The sequence below is a fragment of the Abramis brama genome (genome assembly GCF_963993115.1).
Source record: "Abramis brama genome assembly, chromosome: 6".
Lineage (NCBI taxonomy): Eukaryota > Metazoa > Chordata > Actinopteri > Cypriniformes > Leuciscidae > Abramis > Abramis brama.
This window is the reverse complement of record NC_139968.1, coordinates 5966245-5990339: the sequence shown is the minus strand read 5'-3', so window position 1 is coordinate 5990339 and position 24095 is coordinate 5966245. Positions and strand designations below refer to the sequence as shown.

General features: G+C 39.7%; 1 protein-coding gene across 2 annotated transcripts; it reads right to left on the bottom strand.

Moving 5' to 3' along the window:
• Nucleotides 1-12357: 12357 nt before the first annotated feature.
• LOC311084536 (fetuin-B) lies at nt 12358-23881 on the bottom strand. Of its 2 annotated transcripts, none has more exons than XM_084116648.1 (7): nt 23537-23881; nt 17008-17121; nt 16812-16890; nt 15909-16075; nt 15713-15826; nt 15464-15559; nt 12358-12661 (listed from the first exon to the last, which is right to left on the bottom strand). In XM_084116648.1, exons 1-7 carry the CDS (start codon nt 23735-23737, stop codon nt 12512-12514), a joined length of 921 nt encoding a protein of 306 aa, XP_083972774.1. In that variant the 5' UTR covers nt 23738-23881; the 3' UTR covers nt 12358-12511. The 2 variants fall into 2 exon arrangements, with proteins under 2 accessions (XP_083972774.1, XP_083972775.1); XM_084116649.1 differs by having other exon boundaries at nt 16812-16854; nt 23537-23864.
• Nucleotides 23882-24095: the final 214 nt, after the last annotated feature.

Below are 24095 nucleotides of genomic sequence, written 5' to 3'. Positions count from 1 at the left end.
AAGCTCATTACAGAATGTGGGAAAAACTCAGCATTTGGTCCTACATACATGCCATTTAAAAGTGTATTAGTGCTAAACTAAAATGCTGCATGATTATATTCTAAAATATATTATTTTATTGATTGACTAACTTTTTTTATTTTATAACAATTTTCAAAAAATCATTTGAAATATAACATGATGACCCAGCTAATCATAGATTGAAATGGTTTGTCTGTTTAAAGGAGCTGGTGTTTACCAAGATCACACTGAAAATGATGAAGGGAGGCCTGGAGAAGAGAGTCTTGCATCGGTCCCCACGCCTGTACATCTATAAACTCTGCCTCCGTTGGTACACAATGGGAAGACCACATCTTCGAGGAGCATTGTTATATCAAGAGACACAGTGTAACTTATGTAAACCAGTCAACACAGTGCGATACAGTCGAGCCTCTTACTCTGATGAACGACTCTGACTCAAATCTGTACACCGGGCTCCCACTCCACACATTTCATACCCTTGTAGCTGTTCTGCGTCCCCATGCGAATGAGGCATACCAGACTGAAGTTGAACAGCAGATCTTGCTCACACTAATGAAGCTGAAAGTAAACCTTTTGATAGAAGACCTAGCCATTCGATTTTGTATATCAGTGAGTCAAGTGAGCAGGATCATTTCTTTTTGGATTGACACCATGGCTGTAGTCTTGAAGGACCTGATACCATGGCTCCCCAAAGAAACAATAAGGGCCACAACACCAGAGGTGTTTAAGCAACATTATCATAATGTTACCTGTATCTTAGACTGCAGTGAAAGTGAAATCCAAAAACCAAGGAACCTTGACTCGAGGTCTGAATCGTACAGCCAGTACTATGCATGCAACACTATCAAATAGTGACTTAGTGGCTATTGCACCTTGTGGTCTAGTAATGTTCGTATCAGCAGCATATAGGGGGCCGCTGTAGCGACACATTTATCACATGTGACTCTGGCATTCTTGAAAACCTCAAACCGGGTGATGAAGTGATGGCGGATAGGGTTTTTTTGATAAGAGACTTATTGTATGAAAGACAAGTCAACTTGATAATTCCTCACTTCGCCAACCAAACACAGCTGACAGAAGAAGAAGTCACGTGCAGTCGCAGGATTGCAAATGTAAGGATACATGTTGAACGTGCAATTAGGAGACTGAAAGTATACAAGGTTTTGTCACAAACCTTGCCTATCACCCTGTTTTGGCAAAAAACTATAATTAAACAATCATCATCACTGCATAAGAGACACCAAGAATCAAATTGTATTTTAAAAGATATTTATTCTCCTCCATGAGGCTTAGTCACAAAATAACAGCAGCTACCCCGTGACGTGAGCAAGACCTGACCCCCAGCCCAGGAAATTCCCTTCTTATACTAATTCTTCAAGGTCTTTCCTCTGTAGTTTTCCACTCACCCAGCATGGCCAAATCTAGCTGAACCATTTGTCTTACTGTGTGTGTCTTGCTTACGCCAGGTGCACAAACATACATATATCCTGTTTACATTCCACAATATAGACATGTGACACATTAGTTTGTAATATATGTTGAAGATCAATGGAAATCAAATTTTTACATTACAACATCATCATGTAAACTGAATTTGATCTTTTGTTTAAGTACATTAAGGCACTTTTAGCGTTTTCGAATGTCCCGCTGTTTCAGTGATTGAAAAACGCCAGCAGATTCTGTCTATGGATCGCAAGTGCCCCAAAATTTGCATTTCGCTCACATATTTTTGCTTTTATTCTTTGAAATGTAAAATTGACAAGGCCTGTGCTGCATTTCATATCACACCTTTAGTACGGTATAGGGGAGGTTTGAAAGTCTCACATTTGTTTTTAGTCACATGGTCAAGGACGGGATAAAAGAATATTGTAACTGGGCTTTTTCCTCTTTTTCTCTGAGACTCTGCTCTTCCTCTCTTTGCTTTCCTGGACAACTGTGTTAAAGCCATAGGCCAGACTCAAGTCTTCTATGACATCTATCTTTCCCTTTATAAACTTTTTAAGTTCTATCGCTATTTTAACTGCACTTATTTCCATCGTTGGTATAAGAAGTAGTGTATTAGACAAGAAATGTACAGTTTTAAGGATTCTTTAGTCATTCGGCAAAACCACTGTAGAGAAACCACCCTTACACACTATATTTAAGACTGCTTATTTTAGTGTATTTTAAACAGTGCTGGGATCTTCTTTAAGCCCTTCAACATACCACATACACTACTAGATTATAAATAGTTTCAACATCCATTTTGACTGATAATAATAATAATAATAATAATAATAATAATAATGACATTCAATGGCCCTTTAAAATGAGCGTTTCTTTCCTTTCATTCTCTGATGTTCTTTCCGTTTGTAACTGTTGGCTGTAATAGCATCATTTCCTCATCTTTTCGTCCTCTTCTTGTTCTGTCTTCGGACAACATTCTCTATCGGAAGGCAATAGATGTGCATCGGTATGTTCTTATAGTAGCTCGTCACCCAGGGCCTAGAAAGAAACAGAGAATAAATCAGCAGAAATGTGTTGTTTTCAGGGATCATGGGAAAGAGCACTTAAGTGTGCTTCATCAAGGCCCTGTATAAATGGACACGTTCACATAATGTCAATTTAGGTCATGATGGTGTATGACTCTTTTATGATGGTATATGGTATTAAACCCCTTAAACCACAGCAAACTATTCATTAGGACATGAAAGCTTTTCGATGTTGTACGTGTTTTGGAGAGAATAAGTTCATACTTCGCTGTTCGCTGGTTGAGGCTGAGGAATGACAGACTTCTCCAGCGGATCCGGTTCTCTTCTTGTCTAACTTGGTTCAGCTCCTGTTGTCTCTTCTCCTCTCTTCGAATGCTTTCCTTCAGGTCCTGTTCTATACGGGCCAACTACACAACACAACCATTCAACAATATCTTAATGTCTCTTTATGAGATCAAGAGTTCAGTGAAAATAAAGAGTTTATAACAAATGTTCTTAGTGCTATACAACTGTAATTTTTACTTCCTGGTAAAATTATACTTTATTACTTTATTAATGTTGGCGCGCATTTACCGCTTCTAGCAAACATCTTTGGTCTTCTGCTTTTGTTTGCTGCTCATACGGTGTAACTGCAGATGGTTCTTCTGTCTTCTGAACGTAATGAGAGCTCTCCGGTGGAAATAAACACGATGACCTGTAAGAAAATGAAGATGTGTATCGCACAAACTATAATAGCTGAATCACCACAGGATTAGTTTTTTGTTCCACCACAATTATCACAATGTTAAAAGTTTTACTATTATAATGAAGTATAATTTTCATCATAATTGTCCTGCTAAGCATCAGAATAGGGGTATCAGTATAAATTGTGTAAGATAATATCACGTCACGGTCGGTGGTTGTAGATAGGCACACAGCGATGAAGATGAAGGTCAAAGTAAAGGCTTTAATAGATAATCCAACAGGCAATCACAGACAAACTGAGCAACCACACGTATAATCCGAACAATAAAACACAAATAAAACATAACTTAAGTACACGTGATAATGAGGATAATTAATGCACTGCTGAACATAATGAGTAACCAAGACAACAAACGACTAACTCTGTGAAGAAACACAAAAAGTCCAAACCAACAGAACCGTGACAGCTTTATTGTTATTTTACAGGTACGAGCCAAATGTGTTCAGGTATATTTAATGTGTTCAGGTGTATTTTGCAGGTATATTTAATGCGTTTAGTTGTTTGATTGCACCAGAAATATCAATGACTTTGTGTGTCAAACTGCTCTAAAACCAGAAGCTCTTCAGCTGGACCCGTCTGTCTGTCTGTCAGGCTTCAGGCTCATTTCCACTCATTTTCAAACCCATCTTCAAATTACTATTGTTTTTTAAAACAAATTTTAGCCTTTCAAACAAGTCTTTGTCAAATTCAAAGTATGTCTTGACAAGCTCTTATCATAAAAAAATAAAAATGTTGATTCATATATCTGTCACATATGGGTGGTTGCAATGAGAGCACAACGACAGACATAAAAAAGTTTTTAATATTAAATCAAAAAGGGAATACGTAGAAGAATAAATAAAAGGAATAATATAAAAATCATCCACATAATAGAAAGACGACATGGAACAGTGAACAGAGGAAACTAAGGGTATAAATACACATAGATAACTAAATGAACAACAGGTGAACATAATCAACTGAGAAACAAACTAGCAAACAGAACTCAGGAAAAGCAGCACGGGGAACACAAGGAAAACCAAACCAAAACAGAACGAGACCGTTACAACATAATCTTATCTTCTTAAAACAAAAATATGTCACTATGTAATTGAATGTAGCCCATCTGTGAAGATAAATAAACCACTCAAATACTCACCGTTTCAATAATATACAATACACAAGACAAACAATATATATGTTAAAATAATTTTAGTGTGGAAAATTTTTTTATAGAATTGTGCAATTTTGTTGCCATGACAACAAAACAGCTAAACACACACACACACACACACACAAAAACAATAACAACTTTACAGTTGTTTTAATTAAATCTTTGTTGTCAATAATCAAAAATTATTGTGATCGTTTTTTAAAATTATATGCTTCACATTTCTGCTCTATAATCCTCCAAAAATGTCCCCATTCACCCCAGACTGCAACATAGTGTCGGCCCAGATCCTGGCCACATCCGGTACATGGATTCAATGCGTGCCAGATGTGGGCCGGATCTGGGCCGACAGTATGTTGCTGTCTGGGACATCTACACCAAAAACATTAAAGCCAAAACAGACTATCAGCAGTCCTGAAAAAACTAACCAAAGAATGATTTTTTTAACTGAAAATAAATGTTTATTGATCCTTGGTGCTGCATAAAACCCTGACAGAGGACGAGAAGGAAATAACCGCTTTACCTCTGTTCTGTTTGCTCCATCTGCTCATCTGTGCAGAAATCTGGCTCCATGTTCTTATCTAAAGTGCTCTGGCAAACAAAGAAACTGAAATCAACTTTGATTTAAATGCATGTCGTCTCAAATTTAGGATTATTGCTGTTTTTAAATGGGTTAAAAAAGGAAAACGATTTAGTCTCAGTTGAAAATATATCTTTTTAACTTAGCTTTTAGTTAAGGGTTCATTGAAGTAATAACTTATTTTTATTTCGTTTTCTCTCTCTTCTATACTGATCTCACTATACAGTTGTGAGAGGGTGTATGTCTAAGAGTGTGTAGTCATGCCTTCATAGGTATGGTAAATGTTTTTACACATGTATGTTTTAATTATAACTGTGAAGCACTTTGGGCAACAACGTTGTTATTAAATATGCTATATAAATAAATAAAAGTTGAAGTCGAAGTAGTCTGTAAACACTATGAAGCCTGTCATGAGGGAACCTGACACCAGTGTAACTCCACCTGACTGCAGGTTATTTACCACGTCCTCCCTCTCAGGTGTGCATAAAGAGTGCATTATCTGTGGGCATGTACATTAATGATTGTAATGTTTGATCATCTCTGATTGACAGGTGTCATGTGTTCGGTTCATTAAATAACATCAGTGAAATTCTGTTTTTTTTAGAGACCTGCACATTAATATTTATCCGGACTTGTTTAGATTGCATTTGCAAGCAGATGTAAAGCACTCAGAGGAATGAAATGTTGCAATTTTATAAATGTATTTGTGCACATCAATCTAATTAGGAGTATTTGTAAAAGACACTTACCTGATTTTGAGTGTCCATCCCGTGAGCTGCAGCTCTCTGACCTGCTTGTCTTTCCTCTTACTCGCTGTGCACCTTTATCTTCCACTCAGCATTGTTCTTCAATAATGCAGCACTTCTATGGTTTCTCCTTCCGTGACTTCACGTTTCCTTTGGTGTGATCATACTCCTCCCATCAGTCTTCACATCTAATTAGATTCTTTAAGTGTTGCTGTCTTCATGCATTAATAAGTCATATAGACTAGCAAATTAATGTGCACATTGTGCAGAGCCTGAGTGTTATTTAACATACTGTATTTTGTTACATGTTCAAAACCTGTTCATTCATTTAAATGTATATTTTAGATAGAACAACATACGGTGCAGAACATCAACATATTTCCCATATTTTAGAAGAGCAAACAATTTTCAAATAATTTGATTAGATCACAAACTATTTAAATGATGAAAGTTCTCAGGTTTTACTACAGAGGGTTTTCATACATTTTGGTTTCAACAAGCAGAAATTACAAGTGTGCTTAAGTGTATTGAATGTGTTTATTTCTTAAAAGTATATTTTAAAAAACTGTATTTGTGGACTGTACTTTTTGTGCTTTATAGCACACCTATTTTAGTGCGGTCACACTTTATTTGACAGTGTCCTTGTTACACGTTAAATGTAGTTACTATAGTAATAACAGTAAATTATGCATAATTACATGCAACCCTAAACCAAACCCTAATCTTAACCATAACCCTATAGTAAGTACATGTTGTTAATTAATATTACTCAGTACTTGCATGTATAATTACACTGTAATAAGGACACATTAAAATAATGTGTAACATTGATTTCATAACATTCTATATTACATTTGACTACAGTTCAGTTACAATGTTAAACCTTTTGTGTATGTTTTGTACTTTGAGGGTCGAGGGATAGCAGATTTACAGTGGCAGAGGAGGATCTACAAGTCTTCCCTGAGTCCAGCTAAGCAGTTTAATAAAACTGCTGCACTAAGATCCATATCTCAACTCTCTCCCTGTCTGGACAGAACAGAATAACCAACCGAGAATAAAATATGTTGAAACTCGTGAGTATTTGGAGCTGGCATGCGTGGTGGACTATCCAAAGGACTCCCTCTGTGATGGTCCTCGAGGGTCCTTCTGCAGCTTTATTGAATGGGTACTTTTCAACTGCAGTTCCCCCTTCACAATAGGTGAGGATCCAGATCCTGAGCTTGTGTATATGCCCGGCATGGACCCCAAGCCAATGCATATGCCTTCCACGGACTTATATTAAGTTAGCACTTATTGACCTGAATACCCTGGAGTGAACTCCCACCCATACTCCCACCCAAGACTCTGGGGTCTTTCCTTCCCTAGTGGTGCCACTCGCTCATTGGAAGATCTTCCTCCTCCGCTGGTTCCATCCAGTTCCCTGGCTCCCCTTCGTCCTCCTGATCCGCCAGCTCTCCTCAGCCCTCCGACGCAAACACAGTCTCTTGGTCACACTGATCCACCATTGTTTTCGGAGTAGTGGCCTCAGAATTTTGAACCGTTGGCTCCACCTCAAATTTACAAGCCCAGGGGTGCTTCTCAATTCTTATTTGTGCATCCTCGTTTCCTTTCCTCATTTCCTTTCCCCACGTCTCAGCTCCACCTCCTGTAGGATGCGAGGGGAAGGCTGCAAGGAACAGAAAATGAGGACGGAGGAATCGAAGGAAAGATTATTTGTATATTGGAATATTCTTGATCACTCGAGCGTCACTTCACTGCGTCATCAGCTGCGCTCAAAGGATCTGCCCTTATGTTGTTAAAGTTTGGTTATTTAAGAAATTAATAAAAAATCAAGAAAAAGCAAGATGCCCTGTTGATATATGTGTGTTATATGATTTATTTAAACTACAAAGGTAAAGCATAAATTTAAATTATTGTGACAGATGTGAAGGGGGAGGAGAATTCATATGTGCGTCAGGTTTCTCGTCAAGAAAGACTTCCGCATAGGATACACTACACCTGTGCATCCTCGCTCACCGCTACTCCGAAGCTTCCTCACTCATCGTTCCTCGCGGTGCAATTAGAGAACTGAGATGTCCTTCAAGATGGCTGAGCTTGATTGGTTTCCATGTCATAAGATTCCAGGTTTCTCAGTCCTCGTATAATCCAACTCCACCTTGGCGCTCTGATCCAGCGGTGTCACCGTTGTTCTCCAGTCCTCCAGTTCCGCCTTGGTCTCCAGTCTCCCAGACTCACCTGTGTCTAGTTTAGTTTATCAGTATCCTGTGCACTTATACTCCAGAGTTTGTTCTGTTCATGGTCAACTATTGTCTTAGTTGGGTTTGTTGGTGCCATTGAAATGATCTTGTTTATTTAATAAAACTGCTGCATTAAGATTCATGTCTCAGTTCTCTCCTGCCTGGATGTAACAAAACCTATAGCGTTTTGTTGTATAGCGCTAACAAAAGCAAACATGAGATAAAAACGTATGTGCCGAAGCAACCATGTAGCTTGCTTGTACAAGTCTTTGAGCTCTTTTATCATGGCTGGTCCTCAGGGGGCGTCCAGCTAACGCTGCCGCTGCCAAAGGAGATTCATTCAGAATTAGTGGTATCTCATATTGTCTGGCTAATTCCTTAACAATAAAACTGCCTGCTACTCCTGAGTCGAGCTGGGCCGTAGTAATGATGGTGTTTATAATAATGTATAATACCATCACTAATAATTTGTGCAAACACTTCTTTTTTTCTGCACATCGACAACATCCCTGAACTTGCTGTTGTAATTCTTCTCCTCCTCATCCTACACAATAGTAATTTCACATGTCTTAACATGTTCTGTGAGGATTTAAGGTAGAAGTGTCCATACTTTGCCACCTGCTTTTGGCATGCTGCTGAATGAGGATATTTGGACTGTTGTCTAGCTCTTTAACTGGGGCTATATAACAACTTTTACAAATATTTGGAGTGTTTTATCCATATATCCATAATTTTATAGTGCCAGGAAGGAGAGCTTCCATCTAGACGGTCCTCCTAAATAACAGTGCTGTAGTAAAAAAACCAACAAAATGGAAGGCCTCAAAACATAAACGGCAATTGTGTCAAATATATTGGTGACCATGAGACAGGACTCAGCACACAAGTAATGATTCAATGCACAAGCATGTGTATGTGCATGGGGCTGAAATAATATTGTTTCTAATTAAAGCCAATTCAATTTCTAGCTGTGGCCCAATTCATTTATCAACCTAAAGGCCAGATTTACTATACAGGGCAAATTAGTGTATGAACATAATTCCAGCTGTTAGTTAATCTGACCCTATATTTTCTGAACAATTTGACAAATCAAAACTCTTTAGATAACAGTTCACCTACACCAACTATGAAAACATCATATCACTATGAAAGACGACCTAGCCAATGAGTATTAGCAACTGCACATTTCCCGCTCCAACCATACAATCTGTAACAGTGTTATTACTTAGATGTTGTCCTGAAACAGCTCTAAAAGAGCACTAAACCCTTTCATAAAACTGATCCCTGTCACATTAAAAACAAGAAGCATTACATTTGGCATATATTTTTACAAGAACAACTAAACTAAGTTTAGTATAGCTGCAATAATTTAAAGATTTCAATTTAGATTTTTTTGTTTCCAAATGTTTTTCTTATTGAATTATGCATTTTGCCATTGTACTTGGTTTTTATACAGTGGAGAATATAATTATTTGATCTCCTGCTGATTTTGTAAGTTTGCCCACTTACAAAGAAATAAAGGGTCAATAATTGTATGGTAGGTTCATTTTAATGGATAGAGACAGAATATCAACCAAAAAAATCCAAGAAAAAACAAACAAACATTATATATACACATTATAAATTGATCTGCATTTCAGTGAGTGAAATAAGTATTTGATCCCAGGCAAAACAAAATGTAGTACTTGCTGGAGAAACCCTTGTTGGCAAGCACAGAGGAAAGATGTTTCTTGTAGATGTTTCTCACCAGGTTTGCACACATTTTAGGAGGGATTTTGGTCCATTCCTCTTGGCTGTCGCAAAATCTTGCATTAAGATCTGGAGACTGGCTAGGCCACTCCAAGACCTTAATGTGCTACTTGAGCAACTCCTTTGTTGCCTTGGCGGTATGTCCCATCCACGACCCATCTTCAGTGTTCTGGCTGAGGGAAGGAGGTTCTCGTCCAAGATTTTGCGGTACATCAGCCCCTCAATATGGTGAAGTCATCCTGTACCCTTAAAACAGTAACAGCCCCAGAGCATAATGTTTCCACCTCCGTGCTTGACTGTAGGGATGGTGTTCTTGGGGTCATGGGCATTTCTCTTCCTCCAAACACGACAAGTTGAGTTGATGCCAAAGAGCTCAATTTTGGTCTCATCTGACCAAAGCACTTTCTCCCAAGCCTTCTCTGAATCATTAGATGTTCATTGACAAACTTCAGATGGGCTTGTACATGTGCAGGGGGACCTTGCAGTCCATTGCGGCGTAGTGTGTTACCAATGGTTTGCTTGGTGACTGTTGTCCCAACCGCCTTGAGATCATTAACAAGCTCCTCCCGTGTAGTTCTGGGCTGATCCCTCACTTTTCTCATGATCATCCTTACCCCATGAGGCAAGATCTTGTATGAAGCTCCAGACAGAGAGCGATTGATGGATATTTTGTATTTCTTCCATTTCCGAATAATGGCACCAACAGTTGTCTCCTTCTCACCAAGCTTCTTGCTGATGGTCTTGCAGCCCATTCCAGTCTTGTGTGGGTCTCCAATATTGTCCTGATGTCCTTTGACAGCTCTTTGGTCTTGCCCATGGAGGTGAAGAGGTTGGAATGGAAGATACAGAATCTGTGGACAGGTGTCTTTTATACACATAACAAGCTGACATTAGGAGTACTTTAAATTATAGTGACAGGACTAATCTGTGTTTCACATGGGCCAGCATAAGTGTATGTAATACAGTGAGCTTGATATTTAATTGTGGAACTTTCCTTACCACTTTCAAATAATGTGCATAAATGTGAATCTCTGAAAATTATTAAGTCATGCACAGATCCTGGCCATTTTGCTTTCACATTTGTGATATGGAAGATTTTAGTCAAATGCCTTTTTTTATTTGATATAATCTGGAATATTAAGAATCACAATAGTAACTGGGCTGCACATTTACATTGTGAACCCCCTTTCTGTTCACATAATCCCCTTCATTGAGGCCTTGATGGCAGCCTAGTCTATGATACCAATCACGTTAGTTAAAGGGATACTCCACTTTAAAATGAAAATTCTGTCATCATATACTCACCCTCATGTTGTTCCAAACCTGTATGAATTTCTTTCTTCTGCTGAACAGAAAGGAAGATATTTAGAAGAATGTCAGTAACCAGACAGTTTCTGGTCTCATTGACTTCCATAGTATATGATGACAGAATTTTCATTTTAAAGTGGATTATCCCTTTAAGCCTGAGTGACATATAGGCTACTGTAATCGGCATGGTCATGATTGCATGGTCCTCATAAAAAATTATGATAGCCTAAAAAAAAAATACTGCTTTAAAAAAATTTTTTTTACAACATTGGGTCTTAAGCTGCTTGGAAATGCCACAAAAAAATTAAAACTGTTTTTTAAACCTAAAAGCGCCAGGTAAACCTAATGACACGACAGACAGCACTTTCCATCAAGTTCTCCGCATCTCCAATAGTGTAAAGGAAAGAGCCACTCGCAAATAATCTTAGGGCAATGCAAACAGTTTGTGCTGTAGTTAAAGCCCGACTCCGACAAGTCGAAAATAAATGTGCGTTTCCAACAAATTAATAATGTAAACGACAATCTCACGAGTCACAAGAAAGAAAGAAAAAAATCTCAGAAAGTGCTGCGCTGGACTTCCCGTATCAGCTTATGAGCCGCAGTCTAATCCTGTTTACATGAAATAAGCCTGCTCCCGAGCAGGTTTAAGATTGCACACCTGTTGCTATGACAGCAAGTCCAGGATGAGCTTCGAAGAACCAAACAATCCAAGATCAAGCCAAATCGTCAACAATCAAATCCAGCTAACCGAGTTAGCGACGGGCCCCCGGTGTGTGTTGTTAATTATCCTTGTTTGCACGTGCAAGTTTTCAAGTTCCTCTGTTTCTGTTCATTGCTTAAGGTCTCGTCTGTGTCTAGTTTTTCATACCTGTCAATTAAAGAGTCTGGATTCTGATTGGTTGAATTCATTGTTTTTTATTGTATCGGCCAAATTATAATTTTATTGATATTGCCAATTAGCACAGTCTGAAGTAATGCAGTATGTTCATGTTGTACGTTTTTTTTCCAAGTAGGATGAATGTCACAAAAACTTCCTTATTAGCTCATTGTTTAGAAGCATGAGCTGCACTGTAACAATTTCATGAACAATATCTTGTAAATAGTTTTTCTCATTACTCTAATACAGTTATTCAATTAGTTCACAATTGTTTACACAATTAAAATTAAGTTTAAATTAAAAGTAATATAACAAATACTAAATACTACCATGATGTATTAATATTTGACTTTTAATATTTGATCATTAAAGGTATGTGTAAATGTCATGAAAATAATGCCACAATGCAAAAATAAAGTAGGCCTACTAGTCCCAAACATTAATTTAGGCGAAATATACTTTCTTGTCATATGTCACATGTCATATTACTATGGTTGTGTTGAGAATATCTTTATTGATATAATGCTGCATAGGCAAAAACCTGTATACTAGAAAAATCTAAATCTGAAAATGCGTAAACATACAGTTCTTATTTAGATAGGATGGCCCATCTTCAAGTGATTATTTCAATCAGAGATTCAGCTCTCTCAGTCCAAGGTTGTGTCGTCTCGCCCCCGGGCAGTTGCTTGCCATGGGTGGGGCTCTGGGGGCAGTTTGGATGGGTGGTGGAGTGAGAACATGTATTGACCCAAAAGGTCTGGAGGTTTCTTGTTGAACAGCCTGGAGAACGACATAGAAAAAAAAAAAAGAAAGAAAGGGAAAAAAAAGAGAAAAATAAAAATAAAAATCACAAACTGGTCTTTCACTGATTCTGATGCTTTTTGCTCAGACTTTTTGGAATTCTCTTTGAAACTCTTTGTAAAGTTAGTTACACTACAAGCTATTATTAAACAGAAACTAACAACGCTGGACAAGTTGACTATTTTTTGGATAACTTTAGTTAGCTTTGAGCTCATCTGCGAGCTTTGAAATACTTAGCAAAACAAACTTTTAGCAGACGTTATGTCAGAACAACTGACAAATTGGCATCTCACCTGAGAGCCCAATCATCTTCAAGTGTAAACTAAATGATCCAATGCACATTGCATGCGAGATTTGCATTGCATGCTCCACCCCACAGCGTGGGTATAAATAGTTAGGAGGGAGTCAACACCGGCAGGGATGGCAGAGTGGACTCTGCCAAGGGAAAGACACAGTCTCGCTGACAGGGGAGCCGTACAATGGAAGAATACACATATGGGATCACCGTAGGGATCACAACATATGGGCGCCTAGCATGGGGTCAACCAATAGGCTAAGATTTAGCCGTCTCGCACCCCTTAGGAACCTGATGATCAGGTTGTGCTTTTCTAGATTTACCATCTACTGGATACTGATGTGCGGCAATCACGGCAACATACACTTTCAGGGTGGAGGGAGACAGCCTACGCTCCAGTCCTTCCTGCAGGAAGGAAAACACAGCTCTGATTGAGCATCTCCGTGGGGTCTTCCCGGTGAGAAGAGGGGTCTCTTGCCGAAGTGATGGTGTTTACCACCACCTTGGGTTGATCACCTAAGTCCTCTGCATCCCATCTAAAGACCAAATGTGGAGATTCCAGAGGTCTGGATGCGGGTGCCAAAGGGTCCCCCATCTCTGAGAAAGCAGGTCCTTCCTCAGAGGAATGAGCCAGGGAGGGGCTGTCGCGAGGAGCATGAGTTCTGAAAACCAGGTCCGGTTGGGCCAATACGGGGCAACTAACAAGACCTGCTCCTTATCCTCCCTAACTTTGCTGAGTGTCTGTGCAAGGAGGCTCACTGGGGGAAATGCATATTTGCATAGCCAGCTGTGTACCAGCATGTTTGTGCCGAGGGTCTCCTCGGTAAGGGAGTAAACCTACTGGCAGTGGGACGTGTCCGGAGAGGCAAACAGGTCTACCTATGTGGAAGCATCTCCAGATCAGCTGGACCGCCTGGGGATGGAGTCTCCACTCTCCCGGTAGCTCCTGCTGTTGTGAGAGCTTGTCCGCTGCACGATTGAGCAAGCCTGGAATATAAATGACACGAAGCAACCTCAGATGCTTCTGACATCATAGGAGAAGATGGTGGGCGAGTTGCCACATGCGACTAGAGCGTAGACCACCTTGACGGTTGATGTACGCAATGGCCGCAGTGCTGTCCATTTGGACCAGTACGTGCTTGCCTCGTAACAGTGATTGGAAGCGGCCCAGCGCAAGTTGTACTGCAAGCAACTCGAGGCAACAGGCCGGAGTGATTGTCACCCGGTGCGTGCTGCGTTGCCACGCCAATCTCGGGACTCGGCCGTGAAGCCAGTGGTGTAGCAGCCTCATATGAAGCAATCCGAGTGGCGTTAATGCGGCTGCCATATGCCCCAAGAGCCTCGGAAATAGATTCAGTGTGGCCGCTGTCCCTCTCCTTGAGTGAATTCAAGCAGTTCAACACCAAGCGAACACATTCCTCTGCGAGGCGTGCTGTGAGACCAACTCCAACTGTCCAACTCCATACCAAGAACAGAGATCCTCTGCATGGGGGAGCTTGCTCTTTTCCCAGTTGACCCGAAGCCCCAGCTGGCTGAGGTGTCTGAGCACCACGCCCCTGTGTTCACACAACTGCTCTCATGACTGGACCAGTATAAGTCAGTCATTGACATAGATTAGAAAGCTCACGCCGTGTTCTCTCAGGGGAACAAGGGCCTGGCCTGGGCTGGGAAGCACTAGCCAGGCCTCCAGAGACCATACAATGCAGTGGGGCAGCGAGGTGGAGCACAGGGCTAGGGTCCCGGAGTGGGGTCTGAGCACGCGTTGCAACACTTATCTGGCTCCACGTTTCGGTAGGGGGTGTGTACGAAGGCATTGCGTCCTTGAACTGCAACGAGCTGCTGGCTGGCGATAGAAGAGTGTATAAGAGTGGCAAGGCATAGCATAGCACATTGCCATCTGCGCCCTCTTGGGACTCAGAGATAGAGAAACCGCAGGGGAATGGACTACCTTGGCGATGAGCAGACTGAGGGGCAGCTCACAAAGGCCTGGTAGCACTTCAGAGCAGGCTCTTGACTGATCAGCCTGCTTCTGGACTGCCGAGAACTGCTGGGCACACTCCTCAAAAGCATAGCCGAAAAGGCCACCTTGTGTGATGGGAGCTTCGAGAAAGCTCCCAGACAACAGCCACAAAGCTCAGAATGAGATTGAGCACGCAGCAGCCCAGGAAAGCATGGCTGTCAACTCTGAATCTGATTCAGCATGAACACACCATTACAGTGGGAAGCTCAGCACCATCTTCATTTCCAGATTTTTAAATTGTGTATCCAATTACAGCTGCATTTTTGTTTTTTGAGATATGTCCCACCCAACTTCCTGTTTCAAAAGGAAATACGTCAGGTGATTGTATATGGATATTTGGATTGCTACACTGCAGCAGGATTTTGAAGGGGGAAAAAAAAATCAGAACTGTTACCCTACTGAATAATGTAGCTGAGTTAGTAACATTGTAACTTTTAGTCACTCTCCAACAGTGCAAACCACCCACCATTGGTTGAAAGATTTCACATTTGACCTCTACAGGAACTTTGATCTCCAGTCCGTCGTCAACAGTGGTGTGTGAACCAGTGCAAAACCCCTTGTGCTTTAGCAAACAGAAAAAAGGTTACTACACTTACACTTTTAATGGCAATGGCAATATAAAGCAAGTTTAAAGAGTGCCCTTAATATTTGGTTTAAAAATTGGTTTAATCTTGTATTACTGGCTTGTCATTTATTGAACTGAATGAGTGCTTACAGCTGACTCTGAATCCTTCAGCAGGCATTGCGTGAGGTCAATGTCAGTAGTGTTTTTCTTGCAGTCAGTCTCTTGAATAGTGAACTCCACAAAGTAAGACGGACCCACAACCCACTGCAAAACACACAATACACATCTCCTGCCATGTGTGCAGGACACAGCCACTCAATCCATTGATTTATTGGTGTTGACATACCTGCATGCTGGCTGCTGTTATATTCAGAAGAGCATAGAAATGTGGGAAAGTTTGCTCTTTGTTAAATTTCTGCAGGGCCAGCTTTGTGGTCTCAGATATAACTGGATCATCTAACCGTTCTGCAGTTGGACAGTCGGGGCAAGTGTTTATTACAGCTCGAGCTGCCACTGTAAAACAGTGAGGACATTTCACGAAGAACATGCTCTATATTATTATATCCCTGGACAAAAACATTATATAAAGCCAGATAGTCATTATTATGTTGCTATTATTAAAAAAATCTGTACTGGACTAGTTAAATAGCACATATAACATGCTCTCTCTCATTCAGCTCTTTGTGTCGTCTACTGTGTAAAGTTTTCATTTTCTAGTTTAATCTGGAGACTTACAGATATCTAAACAAAGGGTTGTTTTTTGCTCAACATACATGTTAAAATGAATGCTGAAGTCTTCCAGGGCCATTTTTAGTACAGTCAGTAGCAGCATCATCAGTGAAATATACAATTTAGTGGTCATTATCTAAAAATATTTATATAACCTAATGCTGAGATTGACCAATCAGAATAAAGTATTCTTTAGAGTAACAGAATGTGTACCATATAAATGTTCCATTACAACTTTGCGAGGCAATTTGTCGATTACCACAGAAATAATTTCAGCTCAACCCCTCAAATTTACTAATATGACAACTCCTTTACCATGACCTTATGGGAAAGCAATCTCTCACCAAGGACATTTTAGGTCATTTTAAAAAGCAAAATGGCACAATAATTAATATAAACCCTTTGACAAAAATATGAGCAGCAAAGTTCTGCAACTCTCTGCAAGTCATTTCTTAGATGTGACGTAATTATTTTTGTGGTAATGGACAGAACATTTAAGTAAGCGTGGTTCACAGCAGACCTTGTTGGATGGTGCAGTTGTAATTCTGAACTTTGACGGTGCTCTGAAGGGAAACAGATGCATCACATGTTCCGAACACCTAATATAGTTTAGATAACAGTAAACTCTTTGGTCAAACAGGATACAAATATATACCCAAGTATAATATAGCATATATTAAAGTAACTGATAGTTCTATCTAGAGTAAAATACGTACCGGTAGACTACCAATCCCCTTAATGGCACAGGATTTCCATTTTCTCCTGCTGATCGCATGACATTGTGTTTCCAGAACATCGATCGTCAGGTGTAAATGGCTCACGCCTTCTGCCTTTGTTACAAGCAAACAAGATAACAATCAAACCAGCATGAAATAACATTTCTAAAACCCAAGATGTTTAACTTTTCCTGTTAGCGGTTTTTCTTCTTTTTTTTTTTTGGCCCCCAGAATATTTTGTTGCATGAATATCTGAACATACAATAAATCAAATGAAAGAACAGAGTTTAACTGCTTTTAAACAAACAAACATGCATGCATTTTTTTTAAACAACACTTGAATGTGGGTAAGTTTCATAAAACAGCAACATTTTGAGCAAAAAGCTGAGAAAATTGCCTGTTTGTCAAAGACTACATCCAGATTATATTCAAAACGATGATCAAAACACGGATGGAGTAGATTGAGTCCATCAGTACCCCCAAAGCAAAGCAAAGACATTTCATTCAGTAACATTAGGCAGTTTTGATTAATATGCTGTTTTATAATAATAATAATAATAATAATAATAATAATAATGCATTTTATTTATGGGCGCCTTTCTCAACACTCAAGGTCACCTTACAAAATCAACAATAAAACACTCAATCCATAAACAAGCAATAAAAAAGGCAATAAAATAACATGATAATACTATTAATAATAAAAGAACAAGAGAAAGGGTGGGGTCATTACGGCAAATTAAAAGTTAAAGAGAGTAAGCCTGTCTGAAAAGATGAGTTTTTAAGTGAGTTTTGAAAGTGGTTATGGACGTGGAGTGTTGAATGTAGTGGGGCAAAGAATTCCAGAGGTGTGGGGCTGAGTGACTGAAAGCTCTAAACCCCATGGTAACCAGACGAGCATGTGGGAGGATGAGCTGAATGGAGGAAGAGGACCTCAGAGAACGGGTGGGTATCTTAATATGGAGGAGCTCAGTGAGATACTTAGGGGCAAGATTGTTGATAGCTTTAAATGTAAGGAGGAGGATCTTATAAATTATGCGATATTTGAAGGGGAGCCAATGAAGTTGCTGCAGGACAGGTGTTATGTGACTGATGGAGGGGGTTCTGGTAACGATACGGGCAGCAGAGTTTTGGACTAGTTGTAGTTTATGGATGTATTTGTCAGGTAAACCATAGAGGAGAGAGTTGCAATAGTCTAGGCGGGAGGTGACCAGGGTGTGAACCAGAATTTCAGCACTATTGGGGGAGAGAGATGGGCGTAAGCGAGAGATATTACGTAAATGGAAATATGCTGACCGAGTGATGTTATTGATGTGGGACTTGAATGACAGAGTGCTATCTAGGATGACACCCAGACTCTTAACCTGAGGGGAGGGGAACACAGATGAGTTGTCAATGGAGATGGAGAAGTCATTTATTTTAGAAAGGATGGATTTAGTGCCAATAAGAAGGAGAAGGAGTTCAGTTTTGTCACTGTTAAGCTTGAGAAAGTTTATGGAGAACCAGGATCTGATTTCCTGAAGACAGTTGGATAAAGAGGTGGGAGGGAGGGATGTGGTGGGTTTAGTGGATAGGTAGAGCTGGGTGTCATCTGCATAGCAATGGAACTGGATGTTATGTTTACGAAAAATATGGCCAAGAGGGAGAAGGTAAATAATGAACAGAAGGGGTCCAAGGACAGAACCTTGGGGAACACCAGAGGAGAGAGGGGTGGAGTGTGATCTGAATGTTTTGAGTTGTACAAACTGAGTACGGTCAGAAAGATATGATTTAAACCAGTACAGGGGTGTATCAGATAATCCTAAGGAAGCTAGTCGGTCGATGAGAATGGTATGGGAAATGGTGTCAAAAGCCGCACTCAAGTCCAGGAGAATGAGGATTGTTAGAAATCCAGAGTCCGCAGCCGTGAGGAGGTCATTGGTTATTTTAACAAGAGCTGTTTCGGTGCTATGAAGGGGACGGAAACCTGATTGGAACTGTTCATAGAGACTATTGTGGGAGAGGTGGTCATGAATCTGAGAGGCAACTGTTTTTTCCAGGATTTTTGAAAGGAAGGGGAGGTTGGAAATTGGGCGGAAATTGTTGAAGTTGCTGGGATCAGCTCCAGGTTTCTTGAGAATGGGGGTTATTGCAGCTGATTTGAGGGGTGACGGAACAATACCAGTAATAAGAGAGGAATGGATAATTGCAGTTATAAGAGGAGTCAGGGAGTGAATGCAAGCTTTAACCAGTGTAGTCGGGAGAGGATCAAGTTGGCAGGTTGATGATTTAGATTTGCGGACAAGGTTGGTTATTTCAGCAGCAGAGGGGAGGGTAAAGTCAGAGAAAAGATGACCAGAAGATATTTGAAAATCAGAGGATAGTTTGAGGGTTGAGATCTGAGGAGGTAACTGTTGGTGTATACGGTCAATTTTAGTAGTAAAAAATGTCATAATGGAATTACAGGAATCAGTGGAGTAAAAATGAGGTGGGAGAGAATCAGGTGGGCGTAGTGTGTTATGCACCAGTGAGAAAAGTGCTTGACAGTTACCAGAGCCTGATCTGATTAAATCTGTATAATAGTTAGACTTAGCAGTGGAAAGAGAATCTTTATAGGAAAGTAAATGGGTATAAAACATTTGTTTGTGAATGGTCAAACCAGTTTTTCTATAGAGGCGCTCCAATTGGCGACCTCTGGCTTTCAGTTGGCGATGTTCAGAGGTAAACCAGGGTGCAGATTGGGAAAAGGAAACAGTCCGTGTTTTTAATGGGGCCAGGGTATCGAGGAGATGGTGTAGGCCACAATCGTAGTGATTGAGCAGTTCATCAGGGGTGGATGTGAAGTCGATATTTGGAAGATTGGCAATACCAGAGTCTAGAGCTGCTGGGTCAATGGACTTGATGTTGCGGAAAGAGATTGTACGTGACAGTTTCATTTTGAACAGTGTCACCTTAACATTAAATGAGATAAGTTTATGATCAGAGATGGGAAAGTCAAATGCAGTACAGTTAGAAGGAGTGACACCAAAGCAGCAAAGTAGATCCAGGGTATGGCCTTTTGAATGGGTGGGGAAATTAATAAACTGCTGCAAATCAAAACTATCAAGGCATGATATAAAGTCTTTTGTGAGGTAGTTATTGCCATTATGAATATGAATGTTAAAATCACCAAGGATAATAACATTAGGGGAGAGAGGTGAAATAAGTGTAAGAAAAGCAGAAAATTCATTGATGAATTCTGAATTGGGCTTAGGTGGACGATACACGGTGGCTACAATGATAGGGGATGGACCATTTAGTTTAATGACAAGAGACTCAAATGACTGATAGAGTGGCACAGAGACAGGCGAGACTTTCCAGCTTTCGCGATAGATTATCGCGAGACCTCCCCCGCGACCTGTAGCGCGGGGTTGACAGCTGTAAACAAACCCAGGGGGAGTTGCTTCGTTCAACTGGGAAAAGTCATTCGGTTGCTGCCAAGTCTCTGTCAGACTAAAGAAGTCATATTTACGATCTTTGATGAGATCCTGAAGAAAAAGTCCTTTGCCCGAAAGTGATCGGATGTTATATAATCCAAAGTGGAGATCACTAAAGTTGTTCTTGTGGGAGACAGAGCTAGCATTTGCAGACCTGGGTAGACTGGCTAGCACACTATGGTCCACCCTCCTGCTGGATGATCTCGGTTGACGGCGAGATGAGGACCAGAAGGAGTTGATTGAAGTGGAGGCATCGATGTTGAAACTCCGTCGGGACCCGCGATGAAAATATCTCCGACGGGGTATGCGAGCGTTTTCCGGGCCAGAGTGCAGCGTCGATTGTAGAACTGCTGAGGCAGTCGGATTGAAGCAGAGTTTGAGAAGTTCAGCAGCCGAGTATTGGAACAGGGCCGACGAGGAACTTGTCAGGAGAAGCGCAACAGTCCATATGAGTATCGCCGACTTGCTGATCCACATTCTGGCTCACACAGCAAGGTCAGGTAGAGAAGCAAAAGAGCCAGGTATAACGTTAGCTGGTATGAACGCAGCAATCGGTGACTACCAGGGCGTCAGACAGGTGAGCAGCTGTGAGCATGCTATGTTTGATTTATGTTTGATTATCGCGTTATTTTACATTTGTGTAAGCAATCTTCTATCACTTGTTTCAGCTTCTTCACTTGCTGTTTTTATCCTGACATTCTGTACCATTTCTGAAGATCTGTCTCTCTACTGTATGAGAGTAGAGAACAGTGAAGACATGGATAGCCGGAAAATTCAGTCAGTTGTGGGGAAAGAGTAAATGTTATCTTTCTTGTTGTCTTTTCAAATATAAGTTGCATTTGGTGAAAAACTGAAATGCACACTTTCATAATTTAAAATATCTGATAATTCATTTTTATTTTAAGAATTTTTTGGACAAGTCTAGATTAATTCATATTGTGTGTCTTTTCAGATTTCAGTTCCAAAAATTTAAATGTTTTTTGTTTGTATTTTTAAAAACATCTGATAATTTATTTACGTATTAAATTGGATGCGGAAAGGTTAATTCAGATTCCAAATGTCATAATATTTGTGGAAAAACTTATCTTGAAAAATAAATTAGAATTTGTAAAGTCAAAAAAAAAAATCAAGCACACTCATATATTCACAATGGGTCTCATTCATGAAACACGAGCAGAACGAATTTTTGTGTAAATCGTGTGTAAAGTGGTTCTGGCGTAAATTTTCGGATTCATTAAAATGTTCGTATTTCCCAAATGTTAGTTGGTACGAAAGAAATCTACACCTGCTCCCAGCCACGCGTAAATAGTACGTTTAACATCCGAACGTTTTGCTCATTAATAAACTGCATTTTAATTCAACGTAATCGGGTACATATTTACACAGCATTTTGAAAAAGTATTATATATAGTAATTACATACGGTTTTTCTTTTTACTTGTATTACGAGAGCCAGTAATAGCATCTGCAAACGGAACACAAGTCCACAAGTTTTTTTTTATTTTTTATATTCAAGCTGTTTTTTTTTTTTTTTTTTTTTTTACAAGTCCGCAAGTTACAAGTGTTGCAGTCAAGCTTCATGTCGAACCATTTTCTTTTCACTTCTGGGACTGTTCGATTAAAAGATGAAACTCCATTAACTGCATCTGTAATATGCTGCCAAGCATTTTTACCTAAAGCATGTAGCCTATTACCTAAAAAAATCCTTTTTTTTTAGGACCTGATACGCCACTATGTACGCTTGAAAATAAAATGTGGCGTTTTGAATGAACTTCTGATAATAAAACTTCAATTTCTGCATCTGAGAAATTTCTCTTCTTCATTCGCTTTTTTTTTTTTTTTCTTCCAAAATTATACATGTAATAATACAATAGCATTCGCTTTTGAGAAGACATGTTGAAATCCTTCGTTTCGTGTCATAATATGATGCCCATATATAGCTGTCAGTCGGTTTTAATTGGCGGGATTTATGGTAATTGAGAATGAGCGTGCACGCGCGTCCCATTTACGAGTGATTGGAATTCATTAACCCACACACACATTTCACTATCAAATCTGACGTTTACGAAGTATTTGTGAATCAGGAGAAGAATTTTCGGGAATGTCTCTTTACGCGCAAATCACTCACATATTTACTCGTATATTTACGAATGTTTCATGAATGAGACCCACTGTGTGTATCTTCCATTCATTCCATAACTTTTGAAAAATAATAATAAGAAAATAAACATGGCACAATACTGGGGCTTCTCACCGTCTGTCAACAATTCTTCCCCTCACTGAGTCGACTTGAAATGGACTTGGACTCTGACAGCTATCTGTTTATTTAGACAGTTTTGGGGATGTATTGGTTAGTATTGTGTTGGAATCTTCTGTAATTGCTATACACTGACTATAATTTGAATATTTAACCTTGTTTTAAAGTTAATTATGCTGCTATAGCATGAAAGTGCCTCCACCTCAGGCATAATGAACCTTACTGTAGTCCACAATCCTTCTTTTTGCATAACATAACATATATTTAATATATCAGCATGTGTGAACATGAGAAGAGAACCAGTTATAATATATTAAAATATTATAGTTAAAATATATACTGAAAAACAAATTGAAAAATGAGATATAGAAGACACAAGTTGTTATATTCGTTATATTCATTTTGGTAACTCTTTATTTTGACGCTCCCAAAGACATTCTACTAACTATAAGTATCTTTGCAACTACATGTCAACTTAATCTACTAACCCAAACCCTAACAGTCTACTAATACTCTAATGGGAGTTAGTTGACGTGTTGTAATTTAGACACATGCATTTTCTGTAAAGTATTGTGAAAAGAGCTATACAAATAAATGTAAATTTTACTTATAGTTAGAATGTATAAAGTGGACCATCAGAATAAAGTGTCAACTTTATTTACTTTTTTATTTGACGGTAACTTTGCAACATCCTTTTTTTCTCTCCAAGATTTCATCCAAAATCCTTGTTCACCACTGATCCATTTGCCTTTTTCATATAAGAACCTATTCAAATGCATCCATATAGATGAAAATGATGCTAGTATCAACGCACTCACCTTTATGTCTTGTTTGACATCATAAAGTCGGTTGAGTGTAAGGATATACCCTTCCTGTCTGTCTGCATTGATCTGCTCTAAGGCCTCCTCCGCTGCCTTCACCACAGCTGTGTCGTGGCATTCGGCTGGCACTGAGGAGGTGCTGCCATGCTGCCAGAACACACACACGAACAAGACCAGGAGGAAAGACTGCATCCTCATCTCCAGATTCCTCACACCCTTGTGCTAGAGAGTACTCAAAGACATGGCAGATGAGAACACAGTTCAACTCTTACACAAAACACTGAACTTTCACCTGCAGCGATCAGCAAACAGTCTTTATCTGCTCCTGCTCTATATGCTCCTGTCTGCTTACCAGTAAACAGTGATGCAATACAGGTCGAACCTACAGAACACTGAGACACTGCGGTCCTCTTTACACCAGGCAATGACAAGCGCTTCCTATCACACACCTAGAGTTTTGGGATTTTGGATCTTCTTCATAGTGATCTAACAGTGATCCAAATCCCACTTACCTAAAAACCAACAACAAACAACACACCTATTACATTAGCAATTG

Excerpts from the sequence above, each read along its gene's own strand:
- LOC311084536 (XM_084116648.1), bottom strand. The coding sequence starts at position 23,737 with ATGAGGATGCAGTCTTTCCTCCTGGTCTTGTTCGTGTGTGTGTTCTGG. Across the intron at positions 17,122-23,536 it reads ATGTCAAACAAGACATAAAG|GCAGAAGGCGTGAGCCATTT; the intron begins GTGAGTGCGTTG and ends CTTGTAACAAAG. Across the intron at positions 16,891-17,007 it reads AGGGGATTGGTAGTCTACCG|GTGTTCGGAACATGTGATGC; the intron begins GTACGTATTTTA and ends AAACTATATTAG.